Source organism: Xenopus tropicalis, chromosome 1, assembly GCF_000004195.4.
Source record: "Xenopus tropicalis strain Nigerian chromosome 1, UCB_Xtro_10.0, whole genome shotgun sequence".
In the NCBI taxonomy this organism is placed as follows: Eukaryota; Metazoa; Chordata; class Amphibia; order Anura; family Pipidae; genus Xenopus; species Xenopus tropicalis.
Window position 1 is genome coordinate 81,735,713 of NC_030677.2, and position 25,687 is coordinate 81,761,399.

Below are 25,687 nucleotides of genomic sequence, written 5' to 3' on the forward strand. Positions count from 1 at the left end.
GACCAGCTCCATGTTGTAGCTCCCATCATTCCCCAACTACAGTCAGGAGAGCCAGATCCCAGTGATGGCCAATAAAAGGGCATCTTTTTAACCTTGGAAAGTAAGACCCTGTAAAAAATGTGTAATGAAGCAGTAGAATTGGTAATGAATCAGATGAAAGTGAGTGTAGGACTGGCCAGACTGGGGATGACTTAGATGTAGTTGGCCAGCTTGAATATAATGTAATATGTGGACAAACAATCCCTGTTTGTTTTAATAAGGATGGCATTTTTAGTAGTCTAATGCACAAAATGTCCTTGATAATGGGTGAGTGCAAAGGAACGTGTTTTCTTATCTGTATGAATTTTGTGGTCACATCCTCAATGCACCCCTCTCTAATGTTTTAAAATTATATAGAGGTGAGCAAAACTTTCCTTTTTTGCTATAGTTTATGCAGGAGCAGTGGCCAGCTCCATGTTGTAGGTCCCATCATTCTCCAAGTACAGTCAGGTGATCCCAGTGGTGGCCAATAAAAGGGCAACCATTTGGGAGTTTTAATTTTGAAAGCAAGTAAGTTGCAGGTAAAACTTAGTTCCTATGTAAATTGTATAATGAAGTAGTAGAATTGTTAATGAATCAGATGAAAGTGAGTGTAGGACTGGGCAGACCGGGGATGACTGCCATAGTTGGCCAGCTTAAAGGAGAAGGAAAGGCTAATAAAGTGTTAATCTCAAGATGCAGGCATACCTTTAGTTCTCTCAATAGTGCCCTTAAGTCTCCCTATATTTCTCCTGTTCAGATGATCAGAAGCCTCATAGGAAAAAACACCACTGAGCTCTGTAAAGACAAATTCCCATAATGCCACGCTCCTGCACCAAGACCCCTGTACATGCAGTTTGTAAGACTATGAGGAAGCTTCCTTCTGAATTCCTCAGATCACACATTCCTAAGGGGGGAGGGAGCTCTTAGCATTCTTGAGGAAAGGGGGAGCAGGAGAGAGATGTGCAGACTCTGGCACAGAAAAAAAAAGAGACAAGAAATCCTGTTTCTTTTGATAGAGGTCTCAGTGCAGCGTTTCAGTGCGTGCTTATGTTTGTATTTACATAGACCTTTCTGATAAAGCTTACTTAGTTTTTACCTTTCCTTCTCCTTTAAATATATTGCAATATATGGACAAACAATCCCTGGTTTGTTTAAAAAGAAGGGCATGTTTCAATAGCTTAATGCACAAAATAACTTAATGTCTTTGATAATGGGTGAGCGCAGAGGAGCGCTTGTACTGTCTGCATGAATTTTGTGGTCACATACACAATACACCCCTGGCTAATGGTTTAAAATTGTTCAGAGGGGAGCATAACTTTCCCTTTCTTGCTATAGTTTATGCAGGAGCCAGCTCCGTGTTGTAGCACCCATCATTCCCCATCTACCGTCAGGTGATCTCAGTGGTGGTCAATAAAAGGGCATCTGTTTGGGGGTTTTAACCATGAAAAGCAATGCAGCAGGTAAAACTTGTCCCTGTGAAAAATGTATAATGAAGTAGAATTCTTAATGAATCAGCGTAGCACTAGGAAAACCAGAAATAACCTGCTTGGTAGCCAAGGTGACATAGATTAGGGCAACAGAAAGCACAAAGTCTATTTACATGACAAAACTTACAAAAATGAACTTATAAAGTGCTCTTGGAGACCAGCGTGTTTTCCTACCCCTCTGGCGCCTGTCTCCGAGTTTTTCTGCAGAGTCACAACGCATCAGTGCACACCGTGACATCATTGTTCGGCCAAATGCGTGTGCGCTGTGACATCATTATTAGCACCAAATTTTTAAATCAAAACCTTTCCCTAAGCCCTCCTTCCTTGCCCAAGGTGGCTGTTTTCACAGTTTCTGCTAAAGCCCATTCTTGCTATTTTTATCTCTGGTTACTCCACTCCTGTCCCTAACTCTGATTGTAATCTGCCAGCCCTTACTCCCTGCCTGTTTGTCTTACTACACCTCTGTACCATGCTTTGTTTAGACTCTGCAGTGTTAAGGTTCTCTATGCCAGTCCACACCAGTTCTCAGGTCCCAAAAGGGTGTCAGTAAAGACTGGTCCCAGTGGATTTCCCCTGCTCTCTAAAGAGTGTGTTTACTCCAGCAGTCCAGGGCATCTTTCTCACAAACCATGACAGAACTGGGATGGTACCCTTCAAACCAATACCTGACATCCACCACAGCCTATAACCTAGGGTTACCACCTATTCTGGAAAAAAATACTGTATTCCTATAGTTTCATGTTTTTTACCCTATAAATAACATTGGCATCAAGTAACATTTTTATCAGCCAGAGGCAAAGTGGCAACCCTACTATAACCTCAGTTAATACAGATCTGAGTCAGTTGTCACCCATTATTCCATTTCTTTCACTTTTCTTTCCTACTTCAACTTAGTGTAGAATCTACATGATATTGGCCTGCTTCCCATAGTTAAATAGGGTTGAAAAAAAGACCAAAAAAAAAGTCCATCAAGTTCAACCCTTCCAAGTTTGTATACACAAACCTATACTTACCTATCTATACACTCACATACATAAACTATATATACAAACATTAATACTAACTGTAGATATTAGTATCACAATAGCCTAGGATACTATGCTTGTTCAAGAACTCATCCAAGCCCCTCTTAAAGGCATTAACAGAATCTGCCATTACCACATCTCTAGGAAGGGCATTCTACAACCTCACTGCTCTCACTGTGAAAAACCACCTAGGCTGCTTCAAATGGAAGCTCCCATGTTCTGTAAAGCCTTAATATATAAAATTTACTTTAAAAAGCTTGTAGTCACTTTTATGATCATACTATAGCAGCCTTTGCATTATTATTGCATTGGGATTATTTAGGAAGCTTTCACTTGGTACTTCAAAGCTTTAACACCTGATAGGTTTATATGTGTTACCACACGTAGAAAAACGCTGCCCTTCTTTTTTTTATTTACCCCTATAGGGTAGAATGGAATAACAGATTCATAGCTCTTGTTTTATTAACTCATATCAGCCCATGAGCAAATTTTGTAAAATTGTCGCCTCACAGAGCAATAGCATTTTGGCTGCCGGGGTCAGAAAAGCAGGCAGAAAAGATAAATTATTCAAAGATTATAAAAAAAAAAAATTAAAACATGAAGATGAATTGGAAAGGTGCTAAGAAGAGACCATTCTATAATGTCAGGCAAATTTACCCTAATCAGAGAGAGACCAGGAGATGATGATTTTTTTTTTTTTTTTTTTTAATTTTAAACTTGCTAGCGGGCTCCGATCTATCAGTATGGCTGGCAGCTTACTATGTTACTATGACTACAAGTTACATACTCTTGCTATCCTGGGTAAACATTTTCTTGCTACACCCTGTAGCAGGCTTAGGGCAAGCCTCTTCCTAAGTACTTAACTCCCACAGTTTCTTATGCCTTTGATGCCAGAAGTGTGTATGTGACTTCTGATTTACCCTTTTTTTCCCTCCACAATAATGTACTAAAAGTCAGCCAAAGGTTTAATGCGCCCAAGGCATGACCTGTTCATTACACCCACCTCCCACTTCTCATCCACCCTCTCCCCCACCCTCCCACTCTTTACTACCCCCAAGTGCATGCCTTAGAAAGTTTCATGCAAATGCAAGTTTTGGGCAAATTTCCCCACTTGCTTTTATGCCCTAGTCACAAACTAACTGGCAGGTCCCCACTATTGCGCCATAGGTACGTGCCTCTCCTGTCTACCCCTAGTTCCATTCCTGTTACAAGTTAACTTATAGGTGAACTACCCCTCAACTTCTGCTGTTATTTTCTCCCTCCTTTGTTTTCCTTTCTTCCATTCTTTTTTTCCCCATTCTGTCTGGCTCTTCCCTTTTCTCCTCTTCTCTGTTATATGGAAACAGGCAACAGTAACTGTACAATGAGGTTTTCATGGTGAGACAGTCTACTGATGTGCACAAACTTGATGAATATATTTACATTTATTTTTTTATATAAAAATATGTACTTGTTATTACAGTTAAAAAAATATTAGACAGTAATTTAAATTTGGTGAGAAATTGAGTTTTCAAAAGATAGTTTTTCTTCCAGCTGAATCTTGTCTGTGAACCTGTGAAAGAGTTATGTTAATTAACTTCTCCTTATCATTTCCTTGATTGTTTCCAGATAACAGAAGTATGTATCATAACAAAATTACAACAGTAAATAATACAGTTGCTATATATAAAGAGCAGTTCTTGCACTTCTGTGTCAGATCCTTCAAGGTAAGTGCTAATGTAGGGATAATGTAGGGATAATTTTGATTATATTTCCTTTTTATTATTAATTATGTACAATATATATATATATAATATATATATATAACGTTGGGGTTACCCAAGCTGTTGACTAATGAATCCTGCAGTCAGTTTTAGGAAGGACAGTATTTGAGAAGACCTCCAAAGAAAATGTTACTGATATTTTCAAGAAATATAAGAAAAGCAAAATAGTACAGGTTAAATAGTAGAGGGAGAAAGGGAGAAGTTTGGGCAAACTATGTGCATACAGTACAGTACTGTTTTAGAATATTTTTGGCAGACATGACAAATTTTTTGCAGGTGCATGTATAGCTTCCCATAAAGATGTATAGGAAATGATCTGCCTATGGCAGGCCTGGCATTGACAGGAGGGCTACCAATCATAAATGCTCACTTTGGAATTTCTCAGTGGTGTCCTGCTTGCCACTGCCAGACCCTGCCATAGGCAGCATGTTTCCCATACATTTGCACTTTCAGTTCTCCTTCAGATTTGTAATCATTTGACTTCTACCTTTTTCTGGAGTGCAGAGAATATATAAGTACATTTGAAAGTTGCAGAGAAGGGCATTTTTTTTTCATTATACAAAAACTGGTTTTGGGTTGGGTTCCTTAACGACGAACAAATTGTTTTGTTTGCTTATTGAATACCACAATGGTGAATTGTATTAGATTGGTTAGATTGCATAGTTTTGCAACTGAATATTATTAACTGAGCTAGTATTATTTGAAATATCTTGTTTCCACTGGGGGGCACGATGAAGAAAACTGTAATACTAGTGGTGATATGCGCCAAGTCCCCTATCATTGAGATACTTTTTAATTTATGGCAAATAAAGTTTAAAGGGGAAGCCCCATGTGTATAGTATGTTCTTTTGGCGGAGGACGTCTGTCAAGGGCTTAAGATCTTTTCTCTTTTGTAAAGTTGTCGAGGCTAAGTCCGCATATATCTTTGGAGTGATGCCATCTAGGTCTGGTTGAGTTGCTCTGGATGCCTTCAGTATTGCTTCCTTGGTTTGATAGTAGTGGAATCTTACTATCACATCTCTAGGAGGAAGGTTTGGTTTCAGTTGCGCCAGTAGTGCACTGTGGGCTCTGTATAGTAGTAAAATCTTTCTTCGATGTTAGGGAAAAGGACTTTAAAGTATTTTCGTAAGAAGGTGTCCGAGTGAACTGTTTCAGTTATGTCCTGGAAGTGGAGGTTATTTCTCCTTGTATGATTTTCTAGGTCTTTGTGAGCATGCTGGAGTTCTCTCAATTGTGTCTGTAGGTCCTGGATTTGTATCTCCATGTTAGTTTTTGTTTCTTAGACTGAGTCCTGGGTTTGATGAGTGATTTCTGTTTTGACTTCAGTTAGAGAATGTCCTGTAGTAAAGTTTTTAGTTCTTGTATATCTTCTCTAGTGCACGGTGAGTCTGGATCCTGTTCCGTAGATGTTGTAGGTTGACTTTTTGTTTTTGTAGATGTGGTTCTGGTTTTAAAGAAGTCTGCCGTTCCTTTGGCTGTATTGTTGGGTTGTTTCTGTCGTCCTCCCGTCATTTTGTTTAGAGTGGTGGTGTACGTTACCCAGAGGTAGAGTATTCGGTTTACAGGCAGATATAGTTGTTGAGAGTGGAGAGGAAGAAGGATTTTTTCCCACCTCTCTTTCTCTCTTGCTATTTTGTTATATAATGCTTTGATTTTGATTTTTTTAGTTATTTTCTTTAGTTTTTGCGTGGATGTATTAAGATCACTTTGTTCAATCCTCCCCCCTTCACGTACCTCTCGAGTGTGGCTTGTGGAGTTGATTTCTCCCTGTTAATGTGACCTCTGGACCTTGCGTTAAGCCTATATAGTGTGCTCTCAGTAGTCAGGCTTGGGCCTTTTGTCAGCTCCTGTCTCTATCTGAGAGGTTGAGGGAAGTCGGTTCTTTTGTTTATACAACCCTTCTTGGATTACTTAAGGTATCGGTGGTGAGGTCTGGAGTGTTTTGGCACTAGCAATCGAGCTCCCGGTTGATTTGCACCACAGTGGGGGATGATCTGCAACCTCAAACCTCCGGCCTCACTGCAGTTCACGGCCAGAAGCTTTCGGAGATCTTTTTTCACTCTGCAACCGTGTCTCCCAAGTTGTTAGATATAGATGGTGGTTTTTGAGGGGTCTGTTGGGCCAAATTAGGTGGCTAATATAGGCTTTTGGCGGGTGAAGCGGAGGAGCAGTTATGTTAGGTGGCCATCTTAGTCAGCATCCAAGCCACCCCCCCCCCCATCCCCATGTATTTCTTATTAAGTCTGCAATATCCTTTTGTCATTGTGGATGGCCAGTAAGAGTATGAAGTGAAACAATTCTGGACTCTAGATTTTCTAATGGCTCATTACAGTACCTCATCCAGGGGAAAAGCTTGGGGGTCCTGAGGAATGTTCTTGGGTAAAACACTCTGATGTGCATGCCCTTGATTTGTGCAAGACTTCTTTAGGCTGTTTCCATGGAAACCTGGTCATGGTGGTACTGTGAAGAGTGCCCCAAAGGTGTTCCTCTCTTCTCCTTCTCTATCCAAAATTGCAGCTGGTGTGGTGATATCGGCACACAGGCATGTGACCTGATCATGTTGCGCCTGGCATGAAAATTCAAAATAAATATGCGCTGAGCGTTCCTGGGTGCATTATAATTCCTATTTAACTGATTTCTGGCTCCTGACCTTTCCAGTTTGACTCCTGACTACAACTGACAGCTGCCTGCCCAGATCCTTTGCCTGGAAACAATTACAAACTTTTTTAACCACTTGTTGTAAGATTTAATATAATATTAATAATAATATTATTCACCCCTCTTACTAGGGTCTGAAAAGCAGACAAATAATCCACACCAATTAGTGTATATAAAAGGGAATATGTTGAATAATTAATCAATCGATTGTTACAATTAAGTGATTCTTTAAACTAAAACAATATTTACATTATTTACAGTTACCAATTAATTATAAAGTCTACATTATTGTTACCACCAGTGTAAAAGAATAAAGGTCAGCTTGTCTTTCCATCATGGCCGTTTTTACGCCGTTTTTACACGGCAAACCCTGGCGATGTGTGTCGAATTTTCTCGCCGTTTTTTACACAGCATAATAAATATGCCCCCTAGTGTTTTTATTCCTTCTTTTTGTTTTTAACGTAGGTTTTTAGGGTACTTTTTGCAACTTTATTGCTGAAGATTTCTGTTGCAGGACAGCTGTTTCTCTCTTTATCAGGTGAATGGTGCAATAGCATATGGAAGGTTTTATTGTCATCACTAAATTAATTATCTGCCTATTTGACTTGATATACTTTATGTTATAGCCTGTGTTTTTCATTTTTTTTTTTTTATTGTCATTAGCCTCCCTTTTCGCAAACTCATAAAACTTCCTTATACTAAAATGGAAAAGTGATCCAAGGAAAAAAGGTGGAGAACTAATATTTTTGGAATTTTTCAAGTAGAGTACTAAAGATAACACTCTCTGTCAGCACTGGGACAGGCCGGCCAAGCACCCTAGACAACCAGGCTTCCTCACCCAAGCCACCCTAACTCCCACAATCATGCATGCGTGTTCACATGCGCACTGACAACTGGTGGGGATGCACATTATGGAGCCAGCTATGGAAAGGAAAAGGGACTGGACTAGGGGTGCAGAATTGGTATGTGCCTAGTGCTCCCCCATCACTGTGCCCTAGGCATGTGCCTCTTCTGCCTACCTCTAGTTGAGGCCCTGCTCTCTCTGTTCCCTTGGGTGCTCTGTGACATAATTATAATACACCTGATGCTATCCCTACTTTAGGTGAACCTACAACACAACCCACTCTCGGTCAGAATGGACATCTTCCAGCATAAATTTGTTACCAGGTGTGCACATAAATAAATCTGTTCTTTTTGAATGAGCTGAGATCTGTAAGCAAAATGGGGGAAGGTGCAGCCACACAGGGCCGGATTTCCAAACTGGGAACCCCATGGCCGCCCCGGTTGTCGCCCCATCCAAATCCCCCCAAGTGCACATGTGCGGAAGGCCACACTTGCATACGGAGCAGTGGGGAGAGGTCCCCATTGTTCCGAATGGGAACAAAATTTTACGATTTGGTACGGCGGGGCGGCATGCCGCCCTAGGCCCGGGCCTTTGTGGCCTCCCCACAAATCTGGGCCTGTAGCCACAATTGCAATTGCTTCCATGTGCATTCTGGTCAGGCAGGCTAAACACTGATAGGAATGAAAAGAGACAAAGCAAGACAATTGTATATAACTAGTCATGAGAGAATTTTTTTGCCAGACATGAATTTCCTCCTTTCGCCATTGGCAAAATTGTTTTGCTTCACGTCAAAAAAAGTTGCGTGCAACAAAAGAGTTGCGCGCCACCAACATTTTGCACATTTTCGGCATTTCTCAAATTTTTCTGTACTTTCGCAGGTTGCTGGCACACGTGGAGATTAGTCACCCATATCCTTTACTGTGGGTGGCTAATCTTCTGCAAATGCTTTCCCACTAGCAATGATATATATATATGTGTTACTTCAGCTTTGTAAAGTAGCCTGTTCAGTGACTTCAGAAAAATGATGCTATGTGAATGTTATCCCAACAGCAATTTACATTATTGCTAGTGGGAGAAAGCATTTGCAGAAGATTAGCTGCCCACAGTACAGGATATTTACAACGGGTGACTAATCTCCACATGTGCCAGTGCCCTGATGTGTAATGTTATGCAAAGCATAGTAGTATTGAGGAACAAGCAGTAGGTCTGGTGTCAGCCTAGGCACTGGGCCTAAACCCACTCCCCCCCACATCTGCCCATCGAAGCTCCAAATCCACTCACCCCAGCTCTGTCATCGGATTTACCTTACAAGTATCCAGCAGCAACTGGGGGGATTTCTAACTTTAAAAAAAAGAAAATAAATATATATATATATATATATATATATCAGTCCTGATGGTGTCTGCACTCCAAGGCTTTTAGTATTCTGTGGGGTGCACAGCCAAAATCTGAGTATTTAGCATGAAATAATCCATGGCCGGCACACCCTTAAAATTCAAAAAAAAATTTTTATTGAAAACTCATTGTTTAAAAACCAACGTAATAAAGGTCCTAATGAGGACCGAAACGTTGGTTTTTAAACAATGAGTTTTCAATAAAAAATTTTTTTTGAATTTTAAGGGTGTGCCGGCCATGGATTATTTCATGCTATATATATATATATATATATACAGCCGTGGGAACAAGAGAACAATGCAAGCATTTACACAGAATTAAGAGACTCCATTTTCTCTGCTGGGTGGACATGGGCACATTATTGGCATCTCTGTCCAGTGTTTGACCACATTAGTTGACAAAATGACCAACATTCCAATTAGAGATCTTTATGAAGTAGTGGAAATTCCAGATGAACATGTTGCATACCTCCCTACTGTCCCAATTTTCGTGGGACAGTTCCGATTTTAACAGCTCAGCCTGCAGTTTTAGATTCTTATTGAAAAGTCCTTCATTTCCCTTTGATATCCTGCACTGAAGGCCAAAAAAGATACAAAGTTTCTCAAATTTAATTAGATTAGTAAGCTTTTGGCAGAAAGCCCAGAATATGAAAAACCTGCACTTAGATACAATTAGGCAAATTTTGTAAAATGTCCTGATCCTATCATTTAGGAACCTAACAATTGGACCTGTGCTGGCCATTTTGGTTACCAGTGTTTCTTTCCAAATTGTCAAATTATCTAATTGGTCAAGTGGCCCCAAATGTAACAACCTCTGTAAGTACATTTTGTATGTAAAAGATTTTTTTCGTTGGACTAGAAATACATGGACCAGGACTCCAAGTCATCAGAATTCTTTTCAATTCTTTCTTCACTTGCATTCTTTCTCAATATTTTGTTTAGTGTTTCTTTTCTAGTTTTCCCCGTCTGTCTCTACCTTTTGTTTTCCTGTCCTTTACTCTCTTCTTCCCCATTCTGTCTCTTCTTATTGCTTTCATTTCTCTTAAATAAGATGGAGGAATAGCCATTTTACAAACATAATGGGCGAAAGTGGATCCACACATGCTTGAGGCCATAAGGGTCAGAATTATTATGGACAAATGTGCTGAAAACGGTATATACATTTAGATATGTATTTGTTATATATATATATATATATATATATATATATATATATATATATATATATATAATATACAATAAACCTTTTTTGTTTTTTTCATAAAGTCCCTATGTGTGCGGTACTCTGTTTCTTTATATATATACAGTATATATATATATATATTACAAAAAAATCAGGCAATACCTAAATTTGGTGATAGTAGAAATACATTTCTCCATATTTATTTTATTTACCTTTAGATTACATGTTTTTATAGATAAACCTTTTCTCATCTGAATCCTGTCCTGTATGTAAACCCATGATAATGTTTCATTATCTGCTTCTTATCACTTCTTTTATTGGTTCCAGCTAAATAATAAAAAAAATATTTGAGTTAGGTTTCATAACAATTATTCTGTAACAATTATGACAGCCGACTTGCTTATAAAAAGCGCAGTTCGTGGGGGTAAATTTGCAGACAGATCCTCCAAGGTAAGTTCTACAGCAAAAGGGTTACTAATAACATTGGTTAAATTTTATTTATGTTATTATTTTAAGGGAATACCAACAAAGCTCCAGCATTCTATTCATGCATATCTCTAGCAGACAAGATTTATTTATTTATTTGTAACATATTACTTTAAACAGATTAAATTATGTTTATTTTACTTTTCCCAGGAGAGTTCCTTAAGATCATAAAGGATTCCTAGACCCAGAGCGTTGGAAGATTTGTGCGAATTACCATAGCAATCATGGCACAGGTGAGTGTTCCATATCTTTAAAAGTTGTGGTGCATAAGTTTTTGGATGTTACAATCCAGTAATTCATAAGCACACATAATGTCTACAGATCCTCTTTTGTTCTATTAGCCTACCTACCTATCTTTTATCTTATTTCTTTCTGTATTGTTATTTTTTTCCTTCTTCTACTTTCTATATTTATCTCCTTTTTCCACACTTTCTTTTTACTTTTTTGATTTTTATCATCTTTTTTTCATCTTGTTCTGCCAACATTTTCTTTCTGCTTCCTTTCCCCATTCCCTTTCTTCTGTTTCCCTTTTCTTTCTATGTCTTTGCTCTGTTTTATTATCCCACCTTTCTGTTCCCCACAAACCACATTTCCCATTCTCTAGTATGCTTTTAGTACACTTTTAGTGTGAAGGGTTAATTCAGGACTGTAAGGGAAGTGATTGATACTATAACAAAGGGCAAGAAGTGTAATAATCTTTGTGAAAAGAGTGAAACATTACTTTGGGGATCTACTGCACAAATATTCAGGGGCACTGGGGCAAGCTTTTAAAGCATACAGATTCTCTTCCTTTATCCTCTTTTATCCTTCAAGCAGGTGAATTTGGATATATTGTCAGGGATATAAAAAAATAGTCTGTACTGAAATATATAGGAGCTAACAACCGAGGGAGTGGATAAACCATAATTACTAAATGGGGACATCACATGAAAAAAAAATGTCCAGTAAAGAGACCAGCCTTTTATTAGACATATCCCTGAGGAATGTTTGTTCAGAAGTTAAAGTTTAAAAAAAAAAAAAAAAAAAAGATTGTTGTAAAACTATTCTATTCAAATAAAATTAGGGGCCTGCCATTGCTGGGGGTGCTTACATAGTAACATAGTAAGTTGGGTTGAAAAAAGACATACGTCCATCACGTTCAACCATAATGCCTATATATAACCTGCCTAACTACTAGTTGATCCAGAGGAAGGCAAAAAACCCATCTGAAGATGTCAATCGGACCAGTCTCTGGATCAACTTGTACTAAGAGCTATCTCCCATAACCCTGTATTCCCTCACTTATATAATGTATCAGCCAGCACAACTGATTTGGGGAGGGAATTCCACAACTTCACAGCTCTCACAGTAAATCCTTTCCGAATATTTAAACGGAACCTCCCTTCTTCTAAACGGAGTGGGTGCCCTCGTGTCCGTTGGAAGGACCTACTGGTAAATAAAACATTAGAAAGGTTATTATATGATCCCCTTATATATTCATACATAGTTATCATGTCACAAGCGCCTCTTCTCCAGTGTACACAGACCCAACTTGGCCAGTCTTTCTTCATAACTGAGACTTCCCATACCCTTTACCAACTTAGTTGCCCTTCTCTGGACCCTCTTTAACTCAATCATGTCCCGTTTGAGCACTGGAGACCAGAACTGAACAGCATATTCTAGATGGGGCCTTACCAGCGCTCTGTAAAGGGGAAGAATAACCCCCTCCTCCAGTGAATCTATACCCCTTTTAATACAGCTCAAAACCTTGTTTGCCCTTGCAGCTGCTGCCTGGCATTGCTTGCTACAGCCAAGTTTATTATCTACAAGGACTCCAAGGTCCTTCTCCATTATGGATTTGCCTAGTGCAGTCCCATTAAGGGTATAAGTGGCTTGCATATTTTTACATCCCAGGTGCATGACCTTACATTTATCCACATTAAATCTCATTTGCCACTTAGCTGCCCAGATTGCCAGTATTTCAAGATCCTGCTGCAAGGATGCCACATCCTGGATAGAATTGACTGGTCTGCAGAGTTTTGTGTCATCTGCAAACACTGATACATTACTCATAATACCCTCCCCTAAGTCATTTATGAACAAATTAAACAAAAGTGGACCCAGTACAGAACCCTGAGGGACCCCACTGAGAACCTTATTCCAAGTAGAGAATGTACCATTAACAACCACCCTCTGTACCCGATCCTGTAGCCAGTTTTCTATCCATGTGCAAACGACTTCACTAAGACCAACAGACCTTAGTTTAGAAAGCAGTCGTTTGTGGGGAACGGTATCAAATGCTTTGGCAAAATCCAAATAGATTATATCTACTGCATCCCCACTGTCCAGCTTCTTACTTACCTCATCATAAAAAGCAATTAAATTGGTCTGACATGACCTGTCCTTCATAAAGCCGTGCTGATTACTGCTCATAATGCCATTCTCCAGTACATAATTTTGTATGTGATCCCTTAACAAACCTTCAAATAACTTGCCCACCACGGATGTCAAACTTACAGGCCTATAATTGCCAGGCTGAGATCTTACTCCCTTTTTAAATATAGGAATGACATTCGCCTTCTTCCAATCCGTAGGTACCATACCTGATGAAAGAGAGTCTGAGAATATCAGACAAACGTAATGTGGGTGGGTCCCCTGTTCTGGTGGGCCCTGTGCAAATGCCACCATTACTTATTTATTAAAATTGACCTGATGGCGGCCCAAGAACATTGATCTGTATATATATTATTGTAGCTGTGTATTATTTATCTTTCTATTCAGATCATATTGTATTTACTTTTAAAAATTGTTGCAGACAAAAAGTAGTGGGAGCTTAAGGGATACTGACACCAAAAATCATAATGCTTTTTAAAACTCTCATTGCTATATTATTGTATTAGCTTTCTCATTTCAGTGTAAAACTACTTGGCTATTACACTTATATTTCCTGTACTATCCCATATTTAACTGCCTGAGGGCGCTGCCATGTTTGTGCTGCAATAGTCGGTTGGTGTTTAAAAGCACCTCCTATGCATTCAGTTTGAAAAGTGCAGCCAATCACAATCTTGCTGCTTGCCCGACTCTACTGAGTTTTTTTGCCTCAACCCATGCTGCTGTCATTGTGGAAGTGCACACCATCTAATGCACAATATTAACATGGAGTATCCCTAACACTACTGTGAAAAGTTTGTGTAGTATCAATATCATGTGAACTGCAAAAGAGCAATGACAAGTGTCCCATACAGATCTATTTACCACACATAATGTTGATACTATTACTATTCTGCTGAATTATAACTATTCATAGAAGCTTTAGCTGGGAATGTTCTGTTTCAGATTGAGCTACGAAGCAAGACTTTTTTGCTGTCAAATAGCTACAGCAGGTCGCAAAATTGACCTCCGACAGCAAAGAGTTAGAGGCTGTGGGTTCTCTGATCAGCGTGCAGGACGCTGTTTTCTGTGGGGCTGGGCTGTGTCTGGCATCAAAGTATGTGGGAGCTGGGGAGACAAAGCAGGTCGTGCACGAGCAGATAATAAACAGCATGATTAATAGACAGCAAACTCACAGTTCAGATGTGAGGAGGAACAGGTCACTTGTTTAGGCAATGCACGGACTGCCTAGAAGTAAGGGGAAAAAAAAGAGCAGGGCCCGCCTATGTCATGCGATGTCAGTGAAGAGATAGATAACAGACAGGGAAAGAAGTGTCAGTTGGGCTGTAAAACAGTCAGGTTCAATCTTCAAGGCAACATTTACTGGCAAAAGCGAAAGTTTAAACAAAAAATGGTCAGCATGACCTATAGCTAACTTTTGATGCACATTATTATTATTATTATCGTTTTTTTGTGTCAGTATCACTTTAGATAACTTGTATACAAATTTAGAGGAATGCTATTGAATAAAGAAGATACTGTAATCATGGCAATTTATTGGCTGAATTTTCTGTACAGCGTATAACATAACCTATACTTGCAGGTAATTATGGGCCCTGCAATGCTGATTGTGCTGTGCTGTTGTTTGGTGACAGTGACTCCTTTTACAGAGGAACAACTGCTCAGAGCAACAAACTACATAAGACAACATTTAACTGGGTATGTGCATATCTTTATGACTAGAAAAAGGATTGCATTAAAACTTTTCAATGTGACTAGAATTAGGGGTCTACCATTGCTGGGGGTTGCTTTAGTCAAATAAAATATGGGTGGGTGCCCTGTCCTGGTTGTTTTCCAGGAGGTAGGTAGAGGCTAGAAACTGTATAATGGCTCATTTACAATGTCACATTCTCAGCATTAATGGGTACACAGTTTTGCATTGCTGAGGGCCCCAAACATACAGCACTTTTACTTCTAGCACTGGCAGGGCCACTCCTTCAAGGTAAGGTAAGAACAGTGTGTGTTGGGTTACTAGGGGCGGCAAAAGACATAAAGTTGTTGCTCACCTTTAAATTAACTTTTAATGTGCTGTAGAGAATGCTATTCTGAAACAATTAGCAATTGGTCCTAATTTTTTATTTGTGTTTTTTTAATTAGTTAGCTTTTTTTTTTAGCCAGTTTGGAATTTCAGCAGCTATCTCATTGCTAGGGTCCAGTTTAGCCTAGCAATGAAGCAGTAGTTTGAAAGAGAGAGTGCAATACTAATAGAGGAGGGCCTAAATAGATTGATAAGTTATAAAAAGTAACAATAACAGTAAAATTGTAGCTTCACAGAGCAATAGTTTTTTGGCTGCAAGGGTCAGCCACCCCAATTTAAAAGTTGTAAAGAGTCAGAAGAGAAAGGCAAATAATTTAAAAAGAATATCAAATTAAAAAATGACGACTATTTTAAAGGAGAAGGAAAGGCTAATAAAGAGTTAATCTCAAGCTGCAGGCATACCTTCAGTTCTCTCAATAGTGCCCTTAAGTCTCCCCATGTTTCTCCTGTTTACATACCTCCCAACTGTCCCGATTTTCGCGGGACAGTCCCTCTTTTGACAGCTCGACCCGCAGCCCCTAATTCCTACTTTAATGTCCCTCATTTCCATTTGATCTCCTGCAGTGAAGCTTAAAAAATACAAATTTAATTAAAAGTAGCTTTTGGCAGAGAGCCCAGAAATCTTAACGAGCAACACCTACACTTAGAAACCTTGTTTCTCACTTTTAATTAAATAACTAGTTTTTCGCAGAGAGCCCAGAAAGTTAAAAAGCCCCCCTGCACTGAGATACAATTGTAACTAATAAGCTAAATAGGTCTCTTGGGGGAACTAAGACTTGCAGCTTAAAGGACAATTTCACCTTTTTCAGCAAAACTGTAATAACTCATAAAACAGGACCCCAAAAGCCCCAGAAATGTGTTCAGCCTTTAAATAACCTTTAGTCAAATGGGAGTGGTATTTAGGGGGTGTGGTCGCAAACATGGGCGTGGTCAAAAAAATTCACCTGCTGCGTGCTGCATTTATTTTTGTCCCTCTTTCGTTTTCAAAATGTTAGGAGGTATGTGTTCAGATGATCAGAAGCCTTATAGGAAAAAGAATCCGCTGAGCTCTGTAAAGAAAATTCCCATAATGCCTCGCTCCTACACCAAGACCAGTGTACATGCCCAGTTAGTAAGACTATAAGGAAGCTTCCTGCTGATTTGGCTCAGTTCACACATTCCTAAGGGGGGGGGGAGTTCTTAGTATTCTTGAGGGAGGGGGTAGCAAGAGAGAGGAGAGAGCTGCACAGACTCTGTGAGTTTCTGTGAGTGCTTATGGCTGTATTTACATAGACCTTTCTGATAAAGCTTACTTAGTTTTTACCTTGCCTTCTCCTTTAAAAGTTGCTAATAAATGGTCATTCTATATTATACTTAAAGTTAACCTGAAGGTGACTCCTCTTTATGTACAGGGCTCCAGAGCACTTTTCTTTTTTCTTTCTGGCACTCTGCTTGTACTTTCTCAATAATGAGCAAATGATGGGCATTCCAGGGTCTGATGTCAGGAAGACCATTGTTTTACTTATGTTCATTCACACAGCCTGCAATGGAAAGAAATTTCCAGGCATTTTGTAACTGCAAAAAAGCATGCAACAAAATGCCCCATCTAAAGGTTGAACATTTCTGCATCAAATACTTTTAACTGTTCAGAAATAATGAACATACTATACAGCAGCAGTATGCTTTGTTTGAGAAAGTTAAATAAATCCATCAATTGCTGTTGCTTATTATGTTTGTTTAAAACCCCAACATACTGTTCTTCTACTTCAGCTTATTCTTCCGCTTTTTCTTCTTCTTCTTCTTAGCACCCCCCATTTTCTAAACGCTACTCCTCCTACAGTTTTGAGGTACAACACCCAAACTCTCCACACTTCTTCGCCCTATAGCGGAGCAGGTTGCTTGTGATTTTCTAAGCGATCCCGCCCCAAGTCTATTTGTGGCGCCACTCCGAACACCCAAATCTTTCCCATTGACTTTGACAGGGAAGATTTTCAAACTGCTGCTTTGAAGCTACAGCCCCCAGTGACTTTTGGTAAATGACCCAATATGGGAGGAGCCAACAACAGTCAATCAAATTTTACAAATTGACTTTAATGGGGATATTGAAACTGCTGCCACACTTACAGCTTTGAAGCTACAGCCCCCAGTGACTTTTGGTAGATGACCCAATATGGGAGGGGCCAACAACAGTCAATCAAATTTTACAAATTGACTTTAATGGGGATATTGAAACTGCTGCCACACTTACAGCTTTGAGGCTACACTCCCCAAACTTGAATCACATAGTCATGGGGTCAGCCTGAATTAAAATATGATGATTGTTGGATGCCCAAGTCAGCAGATTTTACCTTTTCAGTGGAGAAAATTCAACCTGCTGCCATTCTTATATATAATAACGCCAGGGTCCCCAAACTTTATAGAGTTAGGCACCAGGTAACTGTGGTTCAAGGTTAGAAAAATTGGGTGGAGCCACAGATTTTACCTATTGACTTTTAATGGGGAAATTCAACCTGCTGCCATTCTCACAGTATTAACCCCAGGATCCCCAAACTCTTCACAGTTGGTCACTAAGGGACTGCAGTTTTAGGTTTGAAAAAGTGGGCAGGGCCACCAACAGCCAAACAGATTTCACCTATTGAATTTTATTGGTTTAATGCCAGGGTTCCCAAACTTTGCACAGTTTGTCACTGGGTGACTACGTCCCAAGTTTAGCAAGGTGGGTGGAGCCAAAAATAGCCACCTACAGACTTTCATTGGTTTAAAATTAAACTGCTGACATTCTTTAACTATTATTACTAAGGTCCCCAAACTTTGCAGAGTTAGGCACCAGGTAACTGTGGTTCAAGGTTAGAAAAAGTGTGCGGAGCTACCAACCGCCAATCAGATTGTACCTGTTGACTTTGAATAGGGGAAATTCAACCTGCTGCCATTCTCACAGTATTAACACCAGGGTCCCCAAACTCTTCACAGTTGGTCACTAGGGGACTGAAGTTTTAGGTTTAAAAATTGAGTGGAGCTGCCAACAGCCAATCAGATTTCATCCATTGAATTTCATTGGTTTACATTTATAATGCTGCCTTTCTCACACCATTTATGGCAGAGTCCCCAAACTTTGCAGAGTTAGTCACTGGGTGACAATAATTCAAGGTTTGAAAAAAGTGGGTGGACCACAGATTGATTTTAATGGGGAAATTTAAAGTGCTGGCTTTCTCACATGTTTAGTCAGTGTACCCAAACTTTTCACAGTTGGCCACTAAGGGTCTAAGATTAAAGGTTAGAAAAAGTTGGTAGAGCCACCAACAGCCAATGAGATTTCATCAATTGAATTTCATTGGTTTAAATTTATAATGCTGCCTTTCTCACACTATTTATGCCAGGGTTCCCAAACTTTGCAGTCAGTCACTGGGTGACTATGTATTCAAGGTTAGAGCAAGTGGGCAGAGCCGCCAACAGCCAATCACATTTCTTTAATTTATTTCAGTGGGGAAATTTAAAGTGCTGCCATTCTCACACATTTAATGCCAGTGTCCCCAAACTTTTTACAGTTTGTCACTGGGGGACTAAGGTTAAAGGTTAGGGAAAGTGGGTGGAGCCAACAACAGCCAATCCGTTTCCACCCATTAAATTTCATTGATTTATATTTAAACTGATGCCATTATTTAAGCATAGGCATAAGCCTCCCCACACCTACTTGGCACCTTAAAAATAACTCACTCCATTTCTGCACTGTCCTGGAACCCTTATAACATCAGGAAATCTTCTTGTGTTCCTGAAAGCTTCGGTTCTGCTGTAATCAGCTGTGCTCTGATTGGATCTTTCTTCTTGTGGATTCTCCAATCAGAGCACAGCTTTCTTGACTGACAGTAAAATTGACCAATCAATTACAAACTGAAGGCAGTGCAGAAATGAAGACTGAAAAGAAGAATCTGCAGGCTGTAAACTTTACCTAAGAACCAACTCCCAACTTTTGCTGCAGATTTCATCCCACTCCCACAGGTACTATACTCAGGTACTATACACAGGTACTATACGCAGGTACTATACGCAGGTACTATACACAGGTACTATACAGAGGTAAAATACCCAGGTACTATACGCAGGTGCTATACGCAGGTACTATACGCAGGTACTATACACAGGTAAAATACCCAGGTACTATACGCAGGTGCTATACCCAGGTACTATATGCAGGTACTATACGCAGGTACTATACACAGGTACTATACGCAGGTGCTATACCCAGGTACTATACACAGGTACTATACACAGGTGCTATACCCAGGTACTATATGCAGGTACTATACGCAGGTACTATACACAGGTACTATACACAGGTAAAATACCCAGGTATTATACGCAGGTGCTATACGCAGGTACTATACACAGGTGCTATACAGTTCTAAAGGCTGAATCACTAGATTAAATTGTTTTTTGTCACCTGACATCTATAATACCCCTATCACCTATCCTAACAGATGGATTGTACGTTAACTCTCTCCCCCTGAAAAAACTAATTGAGCTTTTATATATTTGTTGTTGTTTTTTTACACTTACTATTTTTTTTTTTTACTTTTGTCATTGTTTTGTTCATTTCTAGTTAGTTACAGTGGGGCCAGTGTATCAGTGCCAGTGGTATAGTGCCAGGGCCTGAATATCTGCCATCTGCACCCACTGCATATAATGTGATGGTTTTGTAAATATAGACTGCATTTCACTGTGTATAATGTGCCTGGGATATCAGTACCCACTGCCTCTCTCTCTATAAAACTAACTAAAACACATCTAAAAGGGTGATTCACTTTTAAGTTACAGTAACTTTTAGTATATTATAAAATTGCCTATTCCTAGCAACTTTGCAATTTTTTCCAATCAACATGAAGTTTGTTCTCAAACTTCTCTTTTTTAGTTATTAATGTTTATTTGCTTACTTTATATGCTACAACCTTTTTTTAACAGAGTAACTGAATGCCTAATACTGTTAGGAGAAAAGAGGGCAATGATTCCAGCAGCTTTAAAGAAGAAGGTTATTTTAGTTAAAATAATATAGTTTAAGCTAAAAATATTGAGTTGCAAGTGGTTTTAGTTTTTGTCATCTTAAAATAATAGTAGGCTATGAGCCTAGGGTTGTATGGAAAATGGGAGTACATCTTTATAATAATGGAATAATGTTTTTGAAAAAGCACTCTGTCTTGTAAAATATTTACACTGCTGAAATATTCTTGTGTACAGAATGCCACAATGTAATTGATCAGATAGGTAAGTTGGCCTGTACACAGTATTAATTGGTACACTGATCAGATTTGCTAGCAACCAGACAAGCTTGTCCACCTTGAAAATGCCTACAGTATGTATATCATAAAGAGTTGGGGAGCAACACAAGCATGAAAAATGTTTTTGGGTTGCCAAATAAGGGCTGTGATTGTCGATTTAGTAGCCCCTATGTGGACTGGCAGCCTACATGTATGGCAATACACCTGGTTTTTATGCAAACAAAACTTGCCTCCAGGTCAGGAACTTAAAAATAAGTACCTCCTAAATGCACTGGGAACAACATGTTGCTCACTAGCCACTGGTTGGGGATCACTGGTATAGGTGGACCTATTATTAGCAGCTTTCAAATTAATGTTCGTTATTTTGCATGGTTTAAGAATTATTAACTTTGCCATTTACATATGTAAATTAGAATTTGGTTCAGAATTTGGGTAGTTATCTTTGGATGTTGCATCGGTGCTTTACCCGTCAATGATGGAGTCCTTACGCCAGAGGCGAGCTGCTACCTTGGGTTGCTCCAACCAAAGGGCTAGGTCAACAAACAGTCAACTTAAATACTAACCTTAAACCTCTCTGGGTCAACTTTAGACTGATGTCTCCACACCCAACAACAGGAAAGGCTCCCTCCTGGGAGTAATAACAAGTCTGTGTTTAACTTTTACACCATATAGGTGAATCTAATTTTTGTGGCCTTTAAAGGACGCATAATAGGGTGAGGCTTTCACACTTCACACTTTTGCACTGGGCAGGGTAACCTCTGTGCTGAATACCTTGGGTTGGGGTTCTTACGGCCACAGCTGTGCACAGTATGATGCAACACCGTGCTCCCCCACCATCACTCCTTTTCAATGGACCAGACAAACTTCCAGCCCGCCATCCTCTTATCCTGGTCCGTATGGGTGAGGGAATTCCCAGTGCTTTTCTCTTTAGCAGTGATCTCTTCAACCTCCCAATCATCTAACACAGTGCTGTCCAACTGGTGGCCCACGACCCCTCTCTGTGTGGCCCCCCACCTGTCTGGGTGCTTTGATGGCTTAATTTTGAGTAAGCTTTAAATGGTATCAGTACTGAGATTAACTGGCCCCCTGCATGGTTCTCACCTCAGACTCAGGCTGTAGTCCCCCTGTATTGTTTAAAAATGTAATCCCCTGTACTGTTCACACCTTTTAATCTCTGCATTGTTCACCCCCTGCAGTGTTCACACCTCAGGCTCAGGCTGTAATCACCCACATTGTTCACCTGTTCACACCTCAGACATTGTATGTACTGCATGGCAAACACAGGCTGCATAGGGCAGGCAGAGTATGGCACACACAGGCTGCATAGGGCAGGGAGGGTATGGCACACAGGCAGTATAGGGCAAGGAGAGTATGGCACACACAGGCAGCATAGGCCAGGGAGGGTATGGCACACACAGGCAGGGTAGGGCAGGCAGAATATGGCACACACAGGCAGCACAGGGCAGGCAGAGTATGGAACACACGCAGCATAGGGCAGGGAGGGTATGGCACACACAGGCAGGACAGGGCAGGCAGAGTATGGTACACACAGGCAGGATAGGGCAGGCAGAGTATGGCAGACACAGGCAGGATAGGGCAGGCAGAGTATGGCAGACACAGGCAGCACAGGGCAGGCAGAGTATGGAACACACAGGCAGCATAGGGCAGGCAGAGTGCTGCCTATGTGTGCCATACTCTGCCTGCCCTATGCTGCCTGTGTGTGCCATACTCTGCCTGTCCTATGCTGCCTGTGGGAGGTGAACCTGGCAGGGGTTTGTTTTGGGAGTTTGTTAGCAGTTGGAAATAGCCATTAAATGGGCCCTAAGGTGTGTAATTATGTGCTGGGGGTGGAGGAGGCATATGGATTTAAGGCATATGTCTTAATATGACATAATATAATTCTTTCACATATAAATGATGCTTGATATCTCCGCAGTGAGGACCAAGCATTTGGGTTTTTGCTGCACTACTACCATTGTGATAAAATAGGCGTGGTTTGAAGTGGGTGTGGTTAAAAGGGGGAGTGGCCAAACTGGCTTCAATTAGCGGCCTTCCACCATGTATGCTAGAGAAATTCCGGCCCTCGGCACCGGAGAAGTTGGACAGCACTGATCTAACAGGCTCTCCATCTTGTCATACACCCACAATGGTGCATAGGGAATATAGTATCCCCACATCCGGAACACTTTGAAATTGATGACCTGTTGAATGCGGGACAACCTACAGAATATATCTGGGTCTGCTCAGCTGGGCAACACCCAGAAGTCCTTCTCCTCCTGTCTGGTTATCTTCCGAGGAGCCCAGAAACTATCAGGCAATTTGAACAAAGGAGTGCTAGCTGCTCCATCTGCTTCAGCCTCCTCCATATCCTCCTCTCAGCCAGCAGTGCTGCCTGATACAGAACCCTCTCCTTTCACCTCAACTTTACATCTTTACCAGGGTGTGGGTCCCCTCACTAAGTGTTTGTAAATAAAATGGGATTGTGGGATTTTGTCACAGTAGGCGATAGTGGTTCGTCTTACAGCCTCCTCACTAAGGTTTTTCTTCCCACCAGGTCTATATCCACCTCTGGGTTTCGGTCCCTGTACCATCTCCTCCTCCGGAGACATAGCACCGCTTTGGTTGGGTACCAGAGTATGGGGTGCTACTGCCTCAGGCATCATGGATGGGCAGTAACTTTCTGATGGGACAGAATGCTGTTCCCTGCTCACCATAGTTAGCAATGCCATCACTGCACTTGGCGCCCTTCCCTTGCTCTCATCCCATAGTGGGCCTACCCAGCAAGTTTTGTTGCATTGTTGGTATCGGCTCTTAGGAGAATTTAGAGCCTGATAGGCCTCAGCCCCACATTGCCGGCATAATGGCACCATGATGGGATCTCCGCGCCGTGTGACCTTTTCCCCAGTTATGCCAGCACACACATAACTGAACCCTGCATCAAACGTGATACTGTCTGCAGGCTTCTCCGGCATGGACTGGAAACTTGCTCCGTCACTCTCTGACATGATGGGCTTTTCGCACACTCAAGAGCTCACTCAAACACCTCTCCTCTATTGCACTCACACGGTGTTCTAAAATGGCCACCGTGATGTCAGGCACCCTGACTTTCTATTGTGTTTTTCCAAAGTTCCAGTTGGTCACCACAGACACTTATGGGCAGTCCTAATGCAAATGGCCCGTCAGTACCACCCTTTTGTGCTCAAATCTCACGCACCTTCTGGGTCTCGTGCCATCTGCTGTACTCTCTGATTGGTCACTAAATTCCCTCTGCTTTTTTAGTGCCAAATTTCTCAGTTAGTAGTAGTAGTTCAGTTTAGGATCCCGGACGAGGCCCCAAATGTAGCACACCTGTAGGTGTTGGTTAGAAGTATTTTGAGCATGTGTGTTGTTTGAGCTGTGTAGATTTATATAGGCCTCTGGGCAGGCTTTAGGCATGTGCAACTCCCTGAAACTTCTGGGACCTTAGCACCCCTTTATGAGTGCTTACCAGATAGTTGAGGATCGCCCTGTGCAGTGAATGACCAGGACCCTGGTGGTTGCTTGCAAACAAAATTTATTATAATTATATATTATTATTTATTATAATCAGGCACAGGTTTCCCCTTACGAATATTCAGGCCAGGGAATTCACATCAAAATATTCTCCTCCATGTATTACTTAAACCCTGAGCTATCCACTAGGATTTCCCTGAAACTACAGCTAGAAATGCCGTGAGGTGATAACTTCTCTATTTTCCTCGTAGGGGCCTGGAGCTGCCCAGCTAAATACCCTCTCTATCTTTTCACTCCTAGAGTGACTATAACAAGTCTAACTGAATTAACTAAACTGACTCTGTAGATACCTCTTAGTGAGGTGAAGCCCCAGGAAGAAGGCTTCAAGCACATTTGGGCTTTCCTCTTTTATATTGGAGAACACCCCCATCGTGAACTGCAGGGGAAGCTTTCTTTTAACCTGGAAAGAATAATTTTAGTAAAAACATTATTAAGGCCACCTTTAGGTAAATAAAGGTCACTTGCCTGGCATGCCTGCCTAAAGGGGAACCTAAGAAAAGGGACTTTAATCTTAGGGTCCCTACACTTGTTTCAAAATTTGTAATTGTCTATTTATTTATTTATAACTTTATATAATTACCCTATATATTGCATTTATATACTACATTTTCTTCAATATTTTTTGTTTTTAATTAACACAGGCGCATAAATAATCAGTATGCCTACATCGCCGTATTCACAACTGCCCAATGCAGAGAGCTTACTGATGCTAATCTAAGGGATGCTCTCAGACAAGAAAATGCTGACGACCTTATGACTACGATTGAACAACATAGGATATACATAGGAACCCAAATAGTAGCTGCTTCATTCCTTCGATTAAATAATGGTGGTGCGATGCATGCTGAAGCTCGTCTTTTGAATGGCGAAGGAGAAGCTCCATCTCCAGTGGCTGATTTACTAAATAGAAACCAGGATAAAGGATGTGTGTTGTTTTACACTTTGAATTCACCCTGTACAGGAGTCTGTGCCAGGATTGGAGGGGAGTATAATATTCTAGATAGACTTACTGATGTCTTTAACAGAATTAATAACAAAGCTTTAGTTTACAATGATGTGTATATTGGTGACCTTAATAGAAAGCCAGATACTGTTTGGGACGCTTGGAAAGAGATAAATGCTAGAATTCCTTTTTATCGTTGTTTCAGTAGAAACTGTTACAGATGTTTTATAAACAACAATCCAAATAATCCTTGCTACTATAACTGATACAGTATGTCATCAAACAAATGTTTTAAACATGTTTTAGACAATAAACATATACAGCATAAAATACTGGGAAAGTGTCCAATTTTTATTTCAGGTACCTGGTCAAGCTATGTCAGTTACACATGTTATATATCCAATGCTGCTAAACATCACCCCGAGCTCTCTGTATGCTTAGTGTGCCATCATCAGGCACAAAAGCACCAAAGTGCAAAGCAAACTATAGCATGAATCTATAGAGAAACTGTCACCACCTCAGAAGTAGAAAGTTTGTAGCAGATTTAAACCACATAGCAGGGAAATGTTCCAAATTACTTAAACTACATTTCCCTTTAACCGACAGAGCAGTTTCTAGAGCATAGTGCCTAGTAG

The 25,687-nt window shown here is 40.5% G+C and overlaps 1 protein-coding gene across 1 annotated transcript; it reads left to right on the forward strand.

Moving 5' to 3' along the window:
• Positions 1–4,155: 4,155 nt before the first annotated feature.
• cbm101731809provisional (family 20 carbohydrate-binding module (CBM20) containing 101731809 [Provisional]) lies at positions 4,156–25,384 on the forward strand. Its single transcript, XM_004917377.4, has 4 exons — positions 4,156–4,239; positions 11,012–11,094; positions 14,814–14,929; positions 24,751–25,384. Exons 2-4 carry the CDS (start codon positions 11,086–11,088, stop codon positions 25,316–25,318), a joined length of 693 nt encoding a protein of 230 aa, XP_004917434.1. The 5' UTR covers positions 4,156–4,239; positions 11,012–11,085; the 3' UTR covers positions 25,319–25,384.
• Positions 25,385–25,687: the final 303 nt, after the last annotated feature.

What these genes read in the sequence shown, in the direction of transcription:
- cbm101731809provisional (XM_004917377.4), top strand. An exon ending in ATAAGACAACATTTAACTGG is followed by an intron (nt 14,930 to 24,750) that starts GTATGTGCATAT and finishes TAATTAACACAG; the next exon opens with GCGCATAAATAATCAGTATG.